This window comes from Melitaea cinxia, chromosome 26, assembly GCF_905220565.1.
Source record: "Melitaea cinxia chromosome 26, ilMelCinx1.1, whole genome shotgun sequence".
Classification (NCBI taxonomy): domain Eukaryota; kingdom Metazoa; phylum Arthropoda; class Insecta; order Lepidoptera; family Nymphalidae; genus Melitaea; species Melitaea cinxia.
This window is the reverse complement of record NC_059419.1, coordinates 9,792,609-9,810,758: the sequence shown is the minus strand read 5'-3', so window position 1 is coordinate 9,810,758 and position 18,150 is coordinate 9,792,609. Positions and strand designations below refer to the sequence as shown.

The window sequence follows — 18,150 nt, the reverse complement described above, 5'->3', positions numbered from 1 at the left end:
GAAACAATACGAAAATTAACGATGGGACTGAAATTAATAATAATTATTATATTGTCACCATATCTCGAGATCTGTGTGTCCGGAGCTCGCGGGCTACACTCCATTGTGTTACCTTCCCACAACCTTGTGGGTTTACATGTATGTAGGTTTTAATTCTAGCCAATAACTTTACAATTTAAATGTTTTTTTTTGTTGTTTGATAATTCATTTTGTTTGTTGTTAACACTTTTAAGCATTTTTTATATTACTTCTTATATACATGTGTCTTTGTATTAATTAATAAGTCTTAACTAATAAGTACGTATTTTTTGTGATATGTTGTCAACAGACAAACAAGCTTTATAAATTACGTAACATTTTATTCATAATAATTTAAATGAAAATAATTTTAATCTGTTTAATATATATTGTAGTCTGTTTCTAAGGTATTAAGTTGCCTTTTTACTATCTGTGTTTTATATAACAGCCGATTCATATAAATATTATATACTCATATTAATTAGATACTATTTTTTATTTAATTTAATTCTTAGTTAAAAAATGTTAATTTATTATATTAAGACGATAAATATTTGCAATATTTTCGCATCCAGTTGGAACATTAAAATATGAACCGAATGGATGCGACCAGCGCTTCTTTCTTGACGGCTTCAAGTCGCAAAGCTAAGCTTTTATATAAATAAAAACGAATTGCCGAAATGTATGTACGCGCATAATCCGAACGACAGCAAGAGGTTGAATAACTTAAGTACTTAGGTATAAGAAACCGGTTGCTTGGAAAAAATTGATTTATGCGATAAGGCCGCCTTTTGTACTTTTTCTTATTTTAGTAATTTTTTTCTAGTGTACAATAAATAATGTATTATTACTATAGATGTTGAGGTATATATTTGTATAGTTTTTAGTACATGAAGTATAAATATAGTTAATCGTCTTATCTTATATACTTTTTCTATTGTTTTCAGGTAAAATGTCGAGGCAGTGCTCGAAGTTCCGCAAGAAGCTGCGGTGACAGTGCAAATTAAGATGTGACAGTTCAGTGAAACAAAGTAAAACTCGTAACTAACTCAAAACTAATAATACTCCCAAAATCCTCTTAGTTTAGTTCAAATTGTGCCAACGTGAAGAGTTCATAGAAAGTATAGACAGGCTAATAAAAATATAGACGGCGTTATAAAGAACATTTTGCAACGATTTTGTGCCAGGGATAAGTTTTTAAAATTTATTTGTATAATTGTGATGATATAAGATTTTTAAAAATGGATCTGCACGCGCCACCGTTAGTCGTTCACGGGTACGAGACCCATGCGCCATTGTTGGAAGTCGAGGGTCTGGACCCTCATAGTCCACAGCAAAAGGTCCTTATACATGCTCCGATACAAAGCCAGGAGTTGATCAGCACCGACCACAGGAACGGAGGTGAGGTCGTTTTATTTTAATATTTATTTATTGGAACGAATTTCCTTACGGCAGGCTTGACATTTCGCTCGGCGACCGAACTGAGAAAAATGTGATACTAAAACCGTAAGAAAAATATATAACGGAAGTGACGTAATATCAGTCACACGACTGTATAATATGACGTTTGTAAAACTAAAATATTACTAGTAAACTTTTTTTAAATTATTTATGTAATTTTATACTGTCGACAAAAATAAATAAAGACACATGTTTTTTTTATTTCACTTAATAGTTTGAATTAATATTAATATTTTGTTTGATTTATTTTATTTTACGGTATTTGTTATTTTCTAAAATAATTTCCTAAATACTTTTATGTAGGTACTTACTTAATTAAAAACCAATCAACAAAATTAAAAAAAATCAAGAACTAGAAAATATATAAAAAAATCAACATTTTTTTTTTCAAATTGTGTTGCTTCTATACTATCCGAAGGAACTTCGTTCCTACCTGGTGTCCCATGACACCACATAATTTTACTAAAATTACAGGAGAATGCAAGTATCTACAAACTATTTTCAGATTAAGTTTTTTTTTCAATCGTATTCTGAAGTCAGTGACGTATTACCGTGCGATATACTATATGTATTTTATGCAATTACTATATCACCTTTCTTCCCGTGGGTGTCGTAAGAGGCGACTAAGGGATAACACAGGTCCACTACCACCTTGGAACTTAAAAATCCGACCGATGGCGGGATAACCATCCAACTGCTGGCTTTAAAATACACAGGCCGAAGAAGTTCATCAGCGTCTTCGTTGCGACAAAGCCGGCTCTGCGGTCACCAACCCGCCTTCCTAGCGTGGTACTATGGGCAAAACACATGAGCTCACGCCATTTTTGTCGCAAACTTGTGAAGGTCCAGTAGTGGACTGCGATAAGCTGAAGTGAATCATTGGAAAATCATTAAGTTGCCACTACGATTTTATTGTGACCAAATTAAATTAATATTTTATTTTTAACCGACTTCCAAAAAAGGAGGAGCTTCTCAATTCGACTGTATTTTTTTATGTATGTTACATCAGAACTTTTGACCGTGTGGACCGATTTCGACAATTTTTTTTTTAATCGAAAGGTGGTATGTGCCAATTGGTCCCATTTAAATTTATTTGAGATCTAACAACTACTTTTCGAGTTATATCTAATAATGCGTTTTTACTTGACGCTTTTTTCGTCGACCTACGTTTTATTATACCGCATTACTTTTTACTGGATGTACCGATTTTGATAATTCTTTTTTTATTGGAAAGGAGATATCCCTGGTTTTGTACCATGATAAGGAAACTAGGATCTGATGATGGAATCCCTGAGAAATCAAGGGAAACTCTCGAAAATCCGCAATAACTTTTTATTGGGTGTACCGATTTTGATAATTTTTAGTTTAATCAAAAGCTGATGTTTATCATGTGGTTACATATAAATTTTATCGAGATCTGATAACTACTTTTTGAGTAATCTTTGATAACGCGTAGTTACTTGACTATTTTTTTCGTCGATCTACGTTGTATTACTCGTCGATGTAATTGAAGTCGGTTTTTTTTTCGTTTGCGAGCAAACACAATTATTGATACAATACTTTTTTGTTTCTGTATGAAATAAGTACACGTAAATTGAGTTAATGTGCAATAACGTTGGTAATAATAATTTCAGTTTTAATTAAAAATTTCTGTTTTGAAAAAAAAATAATGAAACAAAAATTTTAAAGCAATGATTTGAATATATTATATACTTGTAATTGAAAAAAAAAGGTAATGAAAAATTCACAAACTTAAATGGTTGTGAATTTTTCCATATACCTATAGCAATAGGCTGAAGTGATACAGATATTTGTCGTGGTCAGGGCGTTTCTGTTTGTGTATGTTTTGGACACCTGGCACAGAATTCATTTCTTACTGTGGGGGTGTTCATACTCAACAGTAGCAAGAAATATTGTTTTTTTTTTATTGCAAGTTTGAAATGGCTTGAAGGGTATTTGGTTTCGATCAGATGCTATCATTGCGATGGATATTTGTATATATCGATAATTTTTCGTTTGTTTATGTCCAGTTCTCAATTTGGTACTTTTGCAACTAAGCGATATAGTAATATTTATATAGATTTATATGATAACTTGAATGTTAGGGATGAATTCCACCAAGGAAAAAGAGTGATCGGCAGGCCAAAAAAAGTGATGCATGGATTGCGTGAGTGCGGATATGGGTAAGAAAGGAGTAAGCGCTGAAGTGACGAATAATAGAGAGGAACGGAAGAGGAAAACATCTTGTGCCGACCCTACATAAGTGGGATAAGGGCAGGAAGATGATGATGAGATTTATATTATATGTTAACTGAAGTATCTTGTGGTCTAATTACCTTTAGTTAAAATTATTTGTGAATTTCGAGAAAAATGTACCTTACCCTTACTTTAGAGTTAAGAGATAATAATAATAATATACTTAATGTAGATTTGTGTGATAATAGTATCGAGAGCAGATGTGACTCATCTAATATAGAGTATGAATTCACAGACGAGCAGTACCACGCCCACAGCAGCAACCAGAGCGGGGATGGTGAGTCAATGTTTTTTTTAATGTTCATATACTATTTAATTTAGTTTTAAATCAGCTTTTTCAGTTTTTTTTTTTTTTATAAATTAATTGACTACATTAAATTTTTGTACCTTCCATATTAGTTATAATGATCACGGTATTTATCTCATACTCGTAAATTACATGTCAGGTCTCATTATAGCGTCATTGTGATATTAAAATTTTCGATTGCTGAAAATTTCAAAATCACCTTTTTTTATTTAATTTTGATTTTTAAAAAACAATAAGTGAAACTACATAGAATTAAAATTGCATTGTTTTCCACACTAAAAGTTCCCGTATTGTGGGGATTACAGTTGCATATTAATGATTGTTCCCTGATCGTACATTGTGAGACAATTAGATAGAGATCTCCACGCCAGAATCCACCACGCTGCTTCAATGCGGATTGTGCGGATATATTCCCTATTATGAGTAACGATCGCTATTAGGTGTACATGATAGCAACCGGGACCGACGGTTTAACGTGCTCTCCGAGGCACGGTGGGGAGACCAACAAGGACTGCACAAACACCCAGACCACGGCAAGCACCTGTATGGCCAATACAAATGTTCGTCATGTGCGGGGATCGAACCCGCAACCGCCAGCGCAACAGGCACAATCCATGGCTGTGACCGTTGCGAAAACGCGGCGTCAACGTCACATTTCTGTTTTCGAAACCAATCTTAATGATTTATATTTCTTTAGGATTCATTTTTATTATCAAATTTTCATATATATTTTTTTTGACATGACAACGTCAAATAAATCGATGAACGGCGGCTGCATGCACGAAAAAGCATGACTCATTGTAGCGTTACGTTCAATGTGAGCTTGCGCCGCACCTATCCTTCTTCCACTTGATTGGCCTGTGCGTCCGAGGAGATGTTTTGTTATGAAGTTATCACGTTAAACTATCGTTCGTAAACCAACTTTACGAACAACTATTTTTTTTATTATTATCAATAGTGGCCAGTCCATTTATATTTAAAACGTTTACAATAGCAATGAAAATCGCTCGAGGCGTTACGTAACAGCGATGTTGTTATTTTAATTAACAAATTCAATTATGTTTACTTTCACCGAGGTCTGTTCGCCAATAAATAATAATTTATAGAGAATTACTGGTTGTAATAGATTTACTATTAATCTATACTATTATTATAAATCTGAAAAGGCTTTTTTGTTTGTTTAAACGCGCTAATCTCAGGAACTATTCGTTCGAATTTAAAATTCTTGTTGTGTTGGATTGCCTATTTACCGGAAAGGCTATAGACTTTTTTCACAGCTAGCATTTTTAGATAAACATTTTTTTTTATAATCATTGGTGCAGTGGCCACAGGGACTGAGTGATGAAATGAGGGTATCGAGTTCGGATAAGTGTATCTTTAACTTGACGTTGCTATATTGTTTTAACCAACTTCGAAAAAAGAAGGAGATTTTTAATTTAACTGTATTTTTTATGTGTCTTACCGAATAACTTTTTACTGGGTGTATCGATATTGATGTTTTTTTTTAAGGCTGGTGCTTGACTTGTGATCTCATTTTAATTTGATCGAGATTTGACGGTAGTTTTTGAGTTATGTTTAATAATTCGTATTTGATTATTTTTTTAACTACCTATGTTGCTTTACATTTCGACGTCTATTGAAGTCAGTTTATTTTTATTGCGTCCGAACAAACTTATTAAAGCTACAGTAAGAGATCTCTAGTAGGTAAGAGGGTAGTTTTAGATAATTTGTTGACACCGCACTTTAATTAATTATACATAAAAAGATAATCTTTAAAAAAATATGAATAAATAATCAAACGTATAATTCACTAAAATATTAACAAGTCAGTGTAGTAAATTAAGAACTTTTTAAAGCTCGTTCAATTTCAAACTTCCACCGATAAGTATAAATCGTCCGAGCTTAAATCGAAGCACACTTAAGCTTACACTTTCAATCCGTTGTTTCACAAGTCATCCCGTACATAAGCCACCGAAACGGAATGTTCATAAAAAAACTCACTGGTCACTCTACTTCAAAACATACTAACTCTTAATATTATATTTAACTCTGTGTAGTTTTTGAGTTTTTTACATTGTTAAAAAAGGAGATTGTCGACTGTTTTTCTGACGAATGCTCAAAATCAAAATGAAAAATCAAAAATAGGCTTCAAAAGCACCGTTGAATCGTCATTTTACAAATTAAATTATTTTATAGTTTAAACTGAAGCTAACATTGATTCAGAATGTAGATTCTGCAAAAAAGAACAGGCAAAAAATGTTAAAGTTTACTCTTTAAAAAAATAACTGTGTTTTGTGTTTATGTTTGTTTGTGCTTTTTGGGTTATCCCAAAAAATGTGCATTCAATTAACTATTAACTAATTATAATAATAATAATAATACTCTTTATTGTACACCATTAAAAGAAACAACAAAAAAAAAAACATAAAATGAAAGATGTACAAAGGCGGTCTTATCGCTGAAAGAGCGATCTCTTCCAGACAACCTTTGGGTATAGGTCACGAAATAGAAACTGCAGTTAGGAAGTAAACAAACGATAATTACTTGTTGATATAGGTAAGTTGAAGTTGGTTTTTTTTTCGGGCAAACACAGTTATGTCTAATTTTAACCCACATAATATGATAAATGTTTCATATATGGTGTATATCGTGGTCTTGGCGTTTATGCTTGTGTGTTGAGTGTTTCTCAACCCCCGACACAGCAGAAAATCTTACTGGGGGTCGTTGACTTTGAACGTATATTTATTTATGTATGAACATAATAATCCCGATTGTCATAATGCGTTATAATATAATTAGATAGCTTTATGAAATATTAGCGCTGTGTTATATGTTATATATTATTATATGCGTTATATATGCCTATGCATTGTAAGTTGAGGGTCTTTTTGGGGGCCATATTTTGGGGGGGCTATTATTCTAGATAATAAGTCGCTAATTGTTTTGTTATTTCTTTATTATTAATTTTTTTGCTGATTCATGCAAAATAATTGTTTTTCTACCTTTCTAATAACTGAACAGAGATCTAGGAATAACAATTAAAATTACGTGGGGTTCGTTGAAAATCACAAGCAGTTTCATCTTCTAGTACAAATAGGGTTCGAAAATACTTTTGAAGTAAGACTTCTTTACGCACGCTTGACTTGTGGGTAATCTGGTGTATGCGTGACGAGAACATTACGAAAAGTGTGATTGGGCGAGGCGAACGAACGTTGATAGGGAGATATAAGTCAGAAGGAGCAAAAAAGTTTTGCTTCAGTCGTGTGGTCTAAAGCACACTCGTTTTTTTTTTTTTTTTTAAATCGGTATTGTTATAATCGTATTGGTGTTTAATAAGCTAACTTTATAAACACCTCATACTCAACGCCAATTAAATGCTAATGTGACATACCCTCCACTCGAAAAGCCTCTTATTCTTAAATTTGGCCTCTTGAGAGCATGTGACAGAAGCGTCTGAGTTTAAGCTACCACGCTGCTTTGCTGGTTCGCGGATATTTATTATTAAAATATTATTAATACATTAGTAAATCTTACTAGAATCTTCTGAATATGTCGCCTTTATTTTATTGTGTGGCTTTAGAAGTAAACTTTCACACCTTTCATCGTCGTAAGCTACCGGTAGCCGTCTAACAGATTGTTATATAAATGTGACTCACCGGCTACTGTCTATCATACTCGGTGTGGTGCAAGTGATAGCGGCGGTACGAGCGAAAGCGATTTAATTAATTTATTACACAAAATTTTATTTATTAACACTTTTCTGAACAGTAATTTATGTTATATAGTAAATGTTTATGAAATTCACATCAGTAAACGTATATCTTGAGTTTTTTTTTCTGTCTTTTACAATTTGAATAGTGTTTAATTGAAGTATTAATTTCATTATGTTTTAATTTGTATGATGTAAAATGATTTTAAGTCGTATAAACAGAAAAAGAGCTATTTATTAGTAGCAATTATAAATTTGATTTTTAATTAGATTATGATAATAAGAGTAAAGTATACCTAACAAAACATATAATAAATAAGGGACAGGGTATAGTAGCTAGCCAGCTGTACTGCCTTTTCAATTTGTGCTGGCGAAATGGGCAAGTACCGGAAGACTGGTGCAAAGCCGTAATCGTGCCGTTGTATAAGGGAAAAGGGTCACGGCAGGACTGCATAAATTACCGCGGTATAAGCCTTCTCAACGTCGTCGGTAAATTGTATGCGAAAGTGTTGATTGCGGGATTAGCGGGATTTAGAAAGGGAATGGGATGTACGGATCAGGTCTTTTCCTTGCGGTGCATAGCCGAAAAGTTTTTAGCAAAAAACAAAAAGGTCTATTGCGCGTTCGTGGATCTGGAAAAGGCCTATGATAGAGTGGTGAGGAATGAATTGTGGTCAGCATTGTCCGTGTACGGTGTGAGCGGCGCACTCATGCGAGCACTACAATCTCTTTATAGGGATTCTAGTGCTTGTGTGAGGATAAACGGGGCATACACTGAATGGTTTAATATCGAAAAAGGTGTTAGACAGGGATGTGTAGCGTCACCGTGGCTGTTTAACTTGTTCATGGACAATTGCTTGACAGAGTTAAAAGAGAATGAAAGTGGGTTGAGAATGGGTGAGTTACTCGTCAAATGTCTTCTCTATGCTGATGACCAAGTACTACTTGCGTCCTCGGCCGAGGAGTTGCAGGAGATGGTAACTGCTATGAGTGGAGCTTTTGTTAGAAAGGGAATGAAGATGAATGTAAAGAAGATGAAAGTGATGGTGTTTGAAAGAGATGAGGTAGTGACAGACTGTAATATCGTGATTGGAGATGAACAAATTGAACAGGTGAATGAGTTTGTGTATCTGGGTTCGAAGTTTACAAGAGATGGAAAGTGTGAGAGTGATATTGAAAGAAGAGTGAATGCAGGAAACATGGTGAATGGAGCTTTGAACTCCTTTATGAGCAGTCGGAAGGTGTCTAAAAAGGCTCGTTTGGCTGTGCATGAGGGGGTGTTGCTTCCGACACTCATGTACGGAAGTGAAAGTTGGGTATGGCAGAAGAGACATGAAAGCAGAATAAATGCAGTTGAGATGAGAGCGTTAAGAAGTATGATAGGAGTTAAACTGAGTGACAGGATGAGAAATAGTGAGATAAAGAAACGGTGTGGTCTGAAAGAAGATGTAGTGACAAAAATTGAGAAAGGTATGCTGAGATGGTTTGGTCATGTCGAGAGAATGAATGAAGAACGACTGACGAAAAAAGTGTATAAGGCGAGTGTGAGTGGAAGTGTTGGAAGGGGTAGACCTAGGCGGACATTTCAAGACCAAATCGGGGACGTCTTGAAAAAAGGCCAGGTCAAGAGTACCCTAAACCGACGAGCATGTATGAAGGGAATAATGAAAGTGGATGAAGCGAAACAAGTATGTAAGGATCGTAGCAAGTGGAAAGAAGTGGTCTCTGCCTACCCCTACGGGAAAGAGGCGTGATTATTATGTATATGTATGTATGTATATGTTACTAATGATTATTTTTTGTGTAAAGTAAGAACTTTGGTGACAACTTACTAAGTAATTATCAATATATTTATTTTTTCATTTTATACTTTATTGTACACCACAAATATATTACAAACAAAGCATAAAGATAACTACAGACAGTGAAGTACAATGTGCGGACTTATGGCTAATTAGCCATTTCTTCCAGACAACCCAAACCTATTTATAAGAATGATAAACCAGTAAACATAAATAAAAACTCTTTTCATGTTTCTATGATAGTATTTTTTGGTAAGGACATTTTTATACTACTAGGTTGGCAAAAATGCATACGTACGGTTCACCCGATGTTAAGTGGTGACTGTAGCCTATGTCTATAGACCTGCAACACTAGAAGCGTCGCAAGCGCGTTGCCGACCCTACCCCCAATCTCCCAGGACATGTGGACTACTCACACAAATGGAAAAGTATAAATATCCTTTTTTTTACTTTTTATTGCTATTCTTTATAATAAATGTGTAAGTTATCAAATAACTAATGGTAAGAAATCTCAATTTTATTTGGAATTAATATCAAGTATTATGATTTTTAACATTCCAGAGCCATTAACATATTTTTATCAAATTACCTTAACTGGTACAAACTACTACTTACTATACACTTTTTACAACAAAGGATTAATTGTACAAATATAAATAATTAAAAAACTAAACTATTATTATTTATCTGTTTAACTTGTTTTACTGTTTGGATTAATTTAAGTTTTTTTTTTGACACATGAGTTCATACCATTTTTGGCGTGAACTTGTGGAGGCCTATGTCCAGCAGTGGACTGTGATAGACTGAAATGATGATGATGATGATGAAATATTTTTTAAGGACTATTTAATAATTATTATATTAATTATTATTTTGTAAATAATTATTGGCATAAACATGAATGCCAATGTGTCCTTCACTCCTCCTGCCTTCCTTCCTTGCCCAAAACACATTAAAAAACGAGACATCCTTCTATTGAAAAGAATTGAATATACTTATAATAAATCCCGCTGTAACTCTAAAGCCACCTGTTTAATATCTTCGCGGTCACTACCGCCACACCCGGTCACAACAGAACGCCAGCCGGCTGGCAGGTAATTTCACAGCGATTTAGACAAGTGTACCGCTCACAAAAAACTCTCATTCACTGTAGCCACGACTCGACCATCGTGGATTGAATGAGTGAGTAAAATGTTATATATAGACATATAAATATATTTATATATTTAAAACCGAAAAAGTCCAATCATAATAAGAAGTGAAATTCGCATAAATATTAGTAAACAATATGTTCAGAATGTTTACATTCAAATTATGAACAAAATAGTTATAATTTATTAACGTAGCATTTGTTTCATTTTTGAAGTATTCATATAAAAAAAGCACTATTTTTAAGTAATGGATTAATGAAATAGATAAAGTTTATTTACACGGTGCTGGATTACATAGTTGATAAAGATGTGTGGACTTAGTGACGCTGTATTTTATGCAACATGTTACTGATTTTGTACTAAAACACAGTTTATATATTATTTTCAAAAGAGTAACTGCGGAGTTTCTTGTCGATTCTTCTCTGCAGAATCTACATTCCGAATCGGTAGTAGCTTTACTTTTACAAATATAACAATTTATTTCTAAAGTTTTAGTTTGTAAAATGACGCTTCGAAGGTGCTCTTGGAGCCTATTTGAATAAAGCTGTTTGTGATTTTGATTTTGATTTTTAATGTATAGAAGACTCAAATCTAACACAATGGATTACGGTATTTTTGTATGTACTACGGTGGCAAACGGGCATATGGTCTGGATGGTGGTAAACAGTTTCCTCTGCCCACAATACCGGGAGAATTACTAGCATCACGCTCTGACTATTTTACTCACCATAGGAACACATAACTAATTGGGAGTAGTATTATTTAGTTGTGATCTTCTGTAACGTCGAGGTACTACCCCAGTCAAGCTGCTCTATATTTTGAGCAAGATATTTTCTGCCCACATTCCCCAGAACTATTCATTACCTACATTGTACTTAAAACGTATTAATTTTAAAATGATATCAAATTAAAAAAAAAAAAACAAAAATAATGAAAAAAGATCTGATTTAAAAAAAGAACAACCAAAACGTACAAACTAAATTTTTATTATTTACACTGTCACCAAAAAGTATTTATTCAAAGACAATAAAATATAAAAAAGCTAATAATACCCGTTAATCGTGTCAATTGAAACAAAGGTAGGTACTTTTTGGTTAACTACTCATTTAGGCGCCAAACCCGTGAGATTGTCCAGATACCGTCCCAGCACGCACGTACAATGGTGACGATTAATTTGGAAAGCAATTTTTACTTTAATTTTACTTCAACGGGCCATTTATTTACAATTAATTATCACTCGGCTTTGTCTAATGGGGTATTGTGTTTGACGTTTTTAGCGTTTTTTTTTTTATTTTTTTATAATTATTTAGGCTTAAAGAATTTTACTCTCAAAAAGAAAAATTCATTTACATTAGAAAAAGATAATAAATCGCCTTATAAGTAGGTACCTACTTGGTGGATGGAATAGAATATACATAAGTCGTTTTATAATTATGTTTTAATCGCTATAAAAGTGGGTATTTTCTAAAATATATATAGAGAATTGAGATTTAAACCCATTATCATTACAGCCTAAACACTGCTGGACATAGGCCTCCACAAGTTGACGCCAAAAATAACGTGAACTCATATGTTTTGCCCATAGTCACCACGCTGGGCAGGCGGGTTGGTGACCGCAGTACTGGCTTTGTCGCACCGAAGACGCTGCTGCCCGTCTTCGGCCTGTGTATTTCAAAGCCAGCAGTTGGATGGTTATCCCGCCATCGGTCGGCTTCCTTAGTTCCAAGGTAGCTGTGGAACCTTGTTATCCCTTAGTCGCCTCTTACGACACCCACGGGAAGAGAATATATATAAGTCGTTTTATAATTATATTTTAATCGCTATAAAAGTGGGTATTTTCTAAAATATATATAGAGAATTGAGACCTAAACCCATTAACTGAGTTTTAAAGTGTATATACACAAAATATTGTCATACTACATCTTTGCTCAGTGCAACTAAAGAGTGATCACATCGGCAATTTCATCATTACATTACAGCTTAAACAGTCCACTGCTGGACATAGGCCTCCACAAGTCTACGCCAAAAATAACGTGAACTCATGTGTTTTGCCCATAGTCACCACGCTGGGCAGGCGGGTTGGTGACCGCAGTACTGGCTTTGTCGCACCGAAGACGCTGCTGCCCGTCTTCGGCCTGTGTATTTCAAAGCCAGCAGTTGGATGGTTATCCCGCCACCGGTCGGCTTGTTAAGTTCCAAGGTGGTAGTGGAACGGTTTTATCCCTTAGTCGCCTCTTACGACACCCACGGGAAGAGAGGGAGTGGCTAAATTCTTCAGTGCCGTAGCCACACATCGGCAATTTAAAAACATTATTATATGTTGGTACAGCTTATACACTCAATTGTATGTTTCCTAACATTAAGCTTTGTATGTAAACAGGGATACCAACACAATCATGATAAATAATTCATAACATAGAAACCATTGTACATATCATTATAAAGCTGAAAATTTTATTTATTAATTTTTTTTATTTTTATTGTATAACTTTATAAAGTAACTTTATTCAAAGAGGCTTCGAAAGCACCTTCTGATCGTCATCTTACAATAACGTTATAATTATTTTCGAAAGTGAAGCTACCAACGGTTCGGAATGCAAATTCTGTAGAGAACAACCGGTAAGAAACTCCACAATTACTTTATCTAATATATAAAATTCTCGTGTCGAGGTGTTTATAGTTAGAACCGGAAGAAACGTTATGTCAATAATTTGTTACTTAAAATTAATTTAATAATTTCAAATCTAAACAAATTTTATTTAATTTCTACGCATACGAAATCACAGCAAAATCTATTCTTATAATTTACCTAAATATACATACGAACGATCCTTCAATAATGTATATATCATTTGATAATATATTATTTATACTAACAAATAAATCTAGTCATAATATTAGTCAACCTAAATATATACCCATTGAGACAACACTTGAGTAAGGTTGTAGTTATACAGAGCTACTGTTAAAAATTTTGTATAACTAATATTTTTTTGTATTAACGATCTCTCTCGCTCCCAGCGGTGCTCACGCGCATCGAAAGCGAAATTTTATAAAAAACGCGACGTGACTGCGCAGGCGCTGTGAAGGGTCGGCCGCTGACGTCAGAGGCTTACTTTTATTTTTATACACACAGCCACTCCGACCCTTCTGCTACAGATGAAAGACGCCTATGCCCAGCTGTGGGATGTTAGAGGCTGTATCAATCATAGAAAACAATTATAAATAATGATTTTGTAATTTCAAAAACCAAAATGTTTCGTAAATTATGATACCTTATTTAACTGAGGTAGGGTACAGCAGGAATTTCCTGCTCAAAACATGGAGCAGCCCGACTGGGGTAGTACCTCGACCTTACAGAAGATCACAGCAAAATAATACTGTTTACAAGCAGTATTGTGTTCCTGTTGGTGAGTAAGGTGACCAGAGCTCCTGGATTGTGTATTGGGCAACGCGCTTGCGATGCCTCTGGTGTTGCAGGCGTCTATAAGCTACGGTAATCGCTTACCATCACGTGAGCCGTACGCTTGTTTGCCGATCTAGTGATATAAAAAAAAACCTGTAATTTATTAAGAAAATCTTTCTCGAAATCCGGAATAGGTTGACAGTCTCCTGTCCGTGTCTCGACCTTACAGAAAATCACAGCTAAATAATACAGCTTTCAAGCAGTGTCGTGTTCCTAAGTAAAAGGTGTCCAGAGCCCTGGGGATGCACTGTATTAACAGCGGCGGTAAAGTCAATAGAATGCTTGTGATGCTTCTGGTGTTGCAGGAGTTTACGGGCTACAGTAAGTGCTTACCATATGGTGGTATACGTACTTGTTTGCCACCATTTTGATATAAAAATCAACAATAAAGTAACATAGGCGGTTTCCAACCCTTTTCCTGTTAAAACAAGTCTCTGCTCTCTATTCCTATTATTGTTTGCCCATTTAAAGGCTATTTTCATTCTCACATAATAATGAAAGACCTATTAGAAAAAGTTAACACTTGCTTTGATAGAGCGGTGCGGTGTGCAGTGATCGACAATTTGTGAGTTGGATACCCGCTCAATAATTATTTATTTCCATATTGCCTTTGTGGGTCTTCCCACCGTGCCCCGGAGAGCACATTAAGCTGTCGGTCCCGGTTGGTATCATTTTTTTTTATGTCACTAGGTCGGCAAAGAAGCGTACAGCTCACCTGATGGTAAGCGATTGCCGTAGCTTATAGACACCTGCAACACCAGAAGCATCGCAAGCGCGTTGCCGACCCAATCCTCAATCCCCCCAGTAGCTCTGGTCACCTTACTCACCAACAGGAACACAATACTGCTTGAAAACAGTATTATTTTGCTGTGGTCTTCTGTAAGGTCGAGGTACTACCCCAGTCAGGCTGCTCCATATTTTGAGCAGGAAATTCCTGCTGTGCCCTACCTCAGTTAAATCATGTACACCTGATAGCGATCGTTACTCATCTAAACATATAATAAAATGGTAGGAAAGTCAAAACTGTACATTGAATATATTTTTTAAAGAATACTTGGGGGTGTGATCTACAATCGACACCGAAGCCAAAAATATAGTATTTAGAATTTTTGTCTGTTTGTCTGTATGTATGTCCGGGATAAACTCAAAAAGTACTGCATGGATTTACTTCAAATTTGGCACGAATATTATTAAGAAGTTGGGTCAACATATAGGCTACAAATTATCACGCTATCACCTACGGGGAACAAGCAGTGAACCTTTATTTCTTCAACGCATTCTGTAATACCGCGTAATCTAACGATGCAAATTTGAATGTTGTTGTTATTATGTTAATAACCATGCTATAAGCTAGCTTCAGACTATAAATAAAGACATTCTGTAGTATATTTAGTATCAGCATTGCACCCGTGCGAAGCCGGGGCGGGTCGCTAGTAAGGAATATATCCGCCAACTCGTAGTGGAGCAGCGTGGTGTGTTAAGCTCCGTTCATTCTCCTACATCATTCTTCATTGTGATATTACTCAATGAATGTGGATAAAGATGAATGAGAATTAAAACGTATAAAAAATAAAAATACCGTCAGCTCAGTAACCGACACCCACCGCAGACTTCCTTGGGAACCTGTTCGATTCCACTTTACACACGCTTCTTGCTTTTTTTATTTCTCAAGGTTCGTGATGTTGAACTAAAAATGTAGTCGATATTTATTTTGTACTAGATATACCCTGTGCGCGTTGATACGCTTATTATTATTATTATTTTGGTCGTACCAACTCAGAAATCTTTGTGGGCTCATGCACAACACTTTGGCGAAGATCATGACATGATCAAATGCGTAGTTTACGATTCTATAAAGGACATACAGACAAACATTAATTTTTATATAGGTATATAGATTATTTATATTACCTAGCTATATTTATTTATAATTAAAACAAGTACTTTAAGTGTAATAAATGCAAATTAAAAGTTATCAAAATTTCTTTTTTTTTTTATTACTTAGATATATTAAAATAGATATTCTTTTATAAAAGAATAAAATTATAATAAGGTTGAAAAGCTTGTTTAAGCGCGCTAATCTCAGGACCAGCTGGTGGGAATTGAAAAACGATTTTTGTTGTTACATAGACCATTTACTGAGGAAGACTATAGGCTATTTCTTACGCGTGTGTAACGGTGGCATTATCACTTCAACCTCGAAGCCCACTGCTGGACATAGGCCTCCACAAGTTCGCGCCAAAAATGGCGTGAACTCGTGTGTTTTGCCCATAGTCACCACGCTGGGCAGGCGGGTTGGTGACCGCGGGGCTGGCTTTGTCACACCGAAGATGCTGCTGCCCGTCTTCAGCCTGTGTAATTCAAAGCCAGCAATTGGATGGTTATCCCGCGATCGTTCGGCTTTTTAAGTTCCAAGGTGGTATTGAAACTGTGTTATCCCTTAGTCGCTTCTTACGACACCCACGGGAAGAGAGGGGGTGGCTATATTATTTACTTATACAGCTACTACATACTTTACACAGCTTACCGCAAGGCATAGTCAGAAATAAAATTCTTAAACACGAATCTTTTTTTGTTGAAAAGAACATGTTTACAGCACAAAAAATTAATTTAACTTCGAGTTCAGCGACAGATCTCTACAAAAGATTTGTAATAATAATTTGATCTGATTTTTTTGATCGCAAAAGATTACATAAAAATAACAACAGCCGCTTTGGAGTGATGCGAGTAGTCGGCTAAAACACCGACGCTCGCGTGTTCGATTTCCGTACGGGATGGATATTTCTATTTGTACCAATATTCCTTTCCGGTTTTGATGCCTGTTCTTGTGTACTGTGTGGCTACGGTACTAAAGAATATAGCCACCCCCTCTCTTCCCGTGGGTGTCGTAAGAGGCGACTAAAGGATAACACAGTTCCGCTACCACCTTGGAACTTAAAAAGCCGACCGGTGGCGGGATAACCATTCAACCACTGGCTTTGAAATACACAGGCCGAAGACGGGCAGCAGCGTCTTCGGTGGGACAAAGCCAGTACTGCGGTCAACAACCCGCCTGCCCAGCGTGGTGACTATGGGCAAAACACATGAGTTCACGCCATTTTTGGCATGAACTTGTGGAGGCCTATGTCCAGCAGTGGACTGTGTAGGCTGTAATGATGATCTTGTGGGTCTCCCGACCGTGCTTCGGAGAGCATGTTAAGCTGTTGGTACCGGTTGTTATCATATGCACTTGATAGCAATCGTTGCTTATAGTAGGGAATATATACGTCAACCCGCAGTGGAACAGCGTGGTGGATTATGTAATTTCTTCTACATGGAGAAATGGGCTTATTCCCAGCAGTGGGATGTTATAGGCTGAATGCAATAAAAACCATATTTTGCGAGGAAATCAAATAAATTTCGTAAATCAAATCTCACTACAATTACAAATGCATTTTTTTAATGTATGTTTATTTACTTAATCACAACAGAACTACTGAACTGATTTTTATGAAATTTGGCACATTATATAATTATTTATTTTATTTTTATTTCCGTATTTACACAACATATTCAAGTAACAAGTAACAAAAAGGAACAATCAGTTTCTAGGTGTAATTTGAAAGTAATTACTATTATGACCTCTACTTCTCCTAGCTAGGTAGCTGAGCTATCTGTATTAAGGAGAAGCGAAAATTTTGATACACATTGATAGGTATATAGTCTAGAATAACATAAGACTAATTGTTATCCAAAAATTGTTAAAAATGTGATAACGCGTGATAACCGTGAAACTTATCCAATAGATACATTATAAAACATTACATTAAAAGTGAAAGTAAAGTTTAATAAAATACTTTGGACGTATCCTTTTAACAAAAAAAGCGAACTAAAATTAACATTTTTAATGGATAAGGTCACCGGTTCGATTCCCGGCGCGGAACTAATTCGATGACTCGACGCGATCGATGTGAGAACATTTTAAGATTCATTCATTTACA

General features: G+C 35.2%; 1 protein-coding gene across 1 annotated transcript in view; it reads left to right on the top strand.

Annotated features, from left to right (window-relative positions):
• The first annotated feature begins 1,259 nt into the window (after positions 1-1,259).
• Positions 1,260-18,150, top strand: part of LOC123666466 (paired box protein Pax-5) — a 92,989-nt gene continuing 76,098 nt past the window's right edge. The window contains exons 1-2 of the mRNA XM_045600557.1: positions 1,260-1,419; positions 3,956-4,012. Of these exons, the coding sequence (XP_045456513.1) occupies positions 1,260-1,419; positions 3,956-4,012 (217 nt within the window). The remainder of the gene's footprint in view (positions 1,420-3,955; positions 4,013-18,150) is intronic.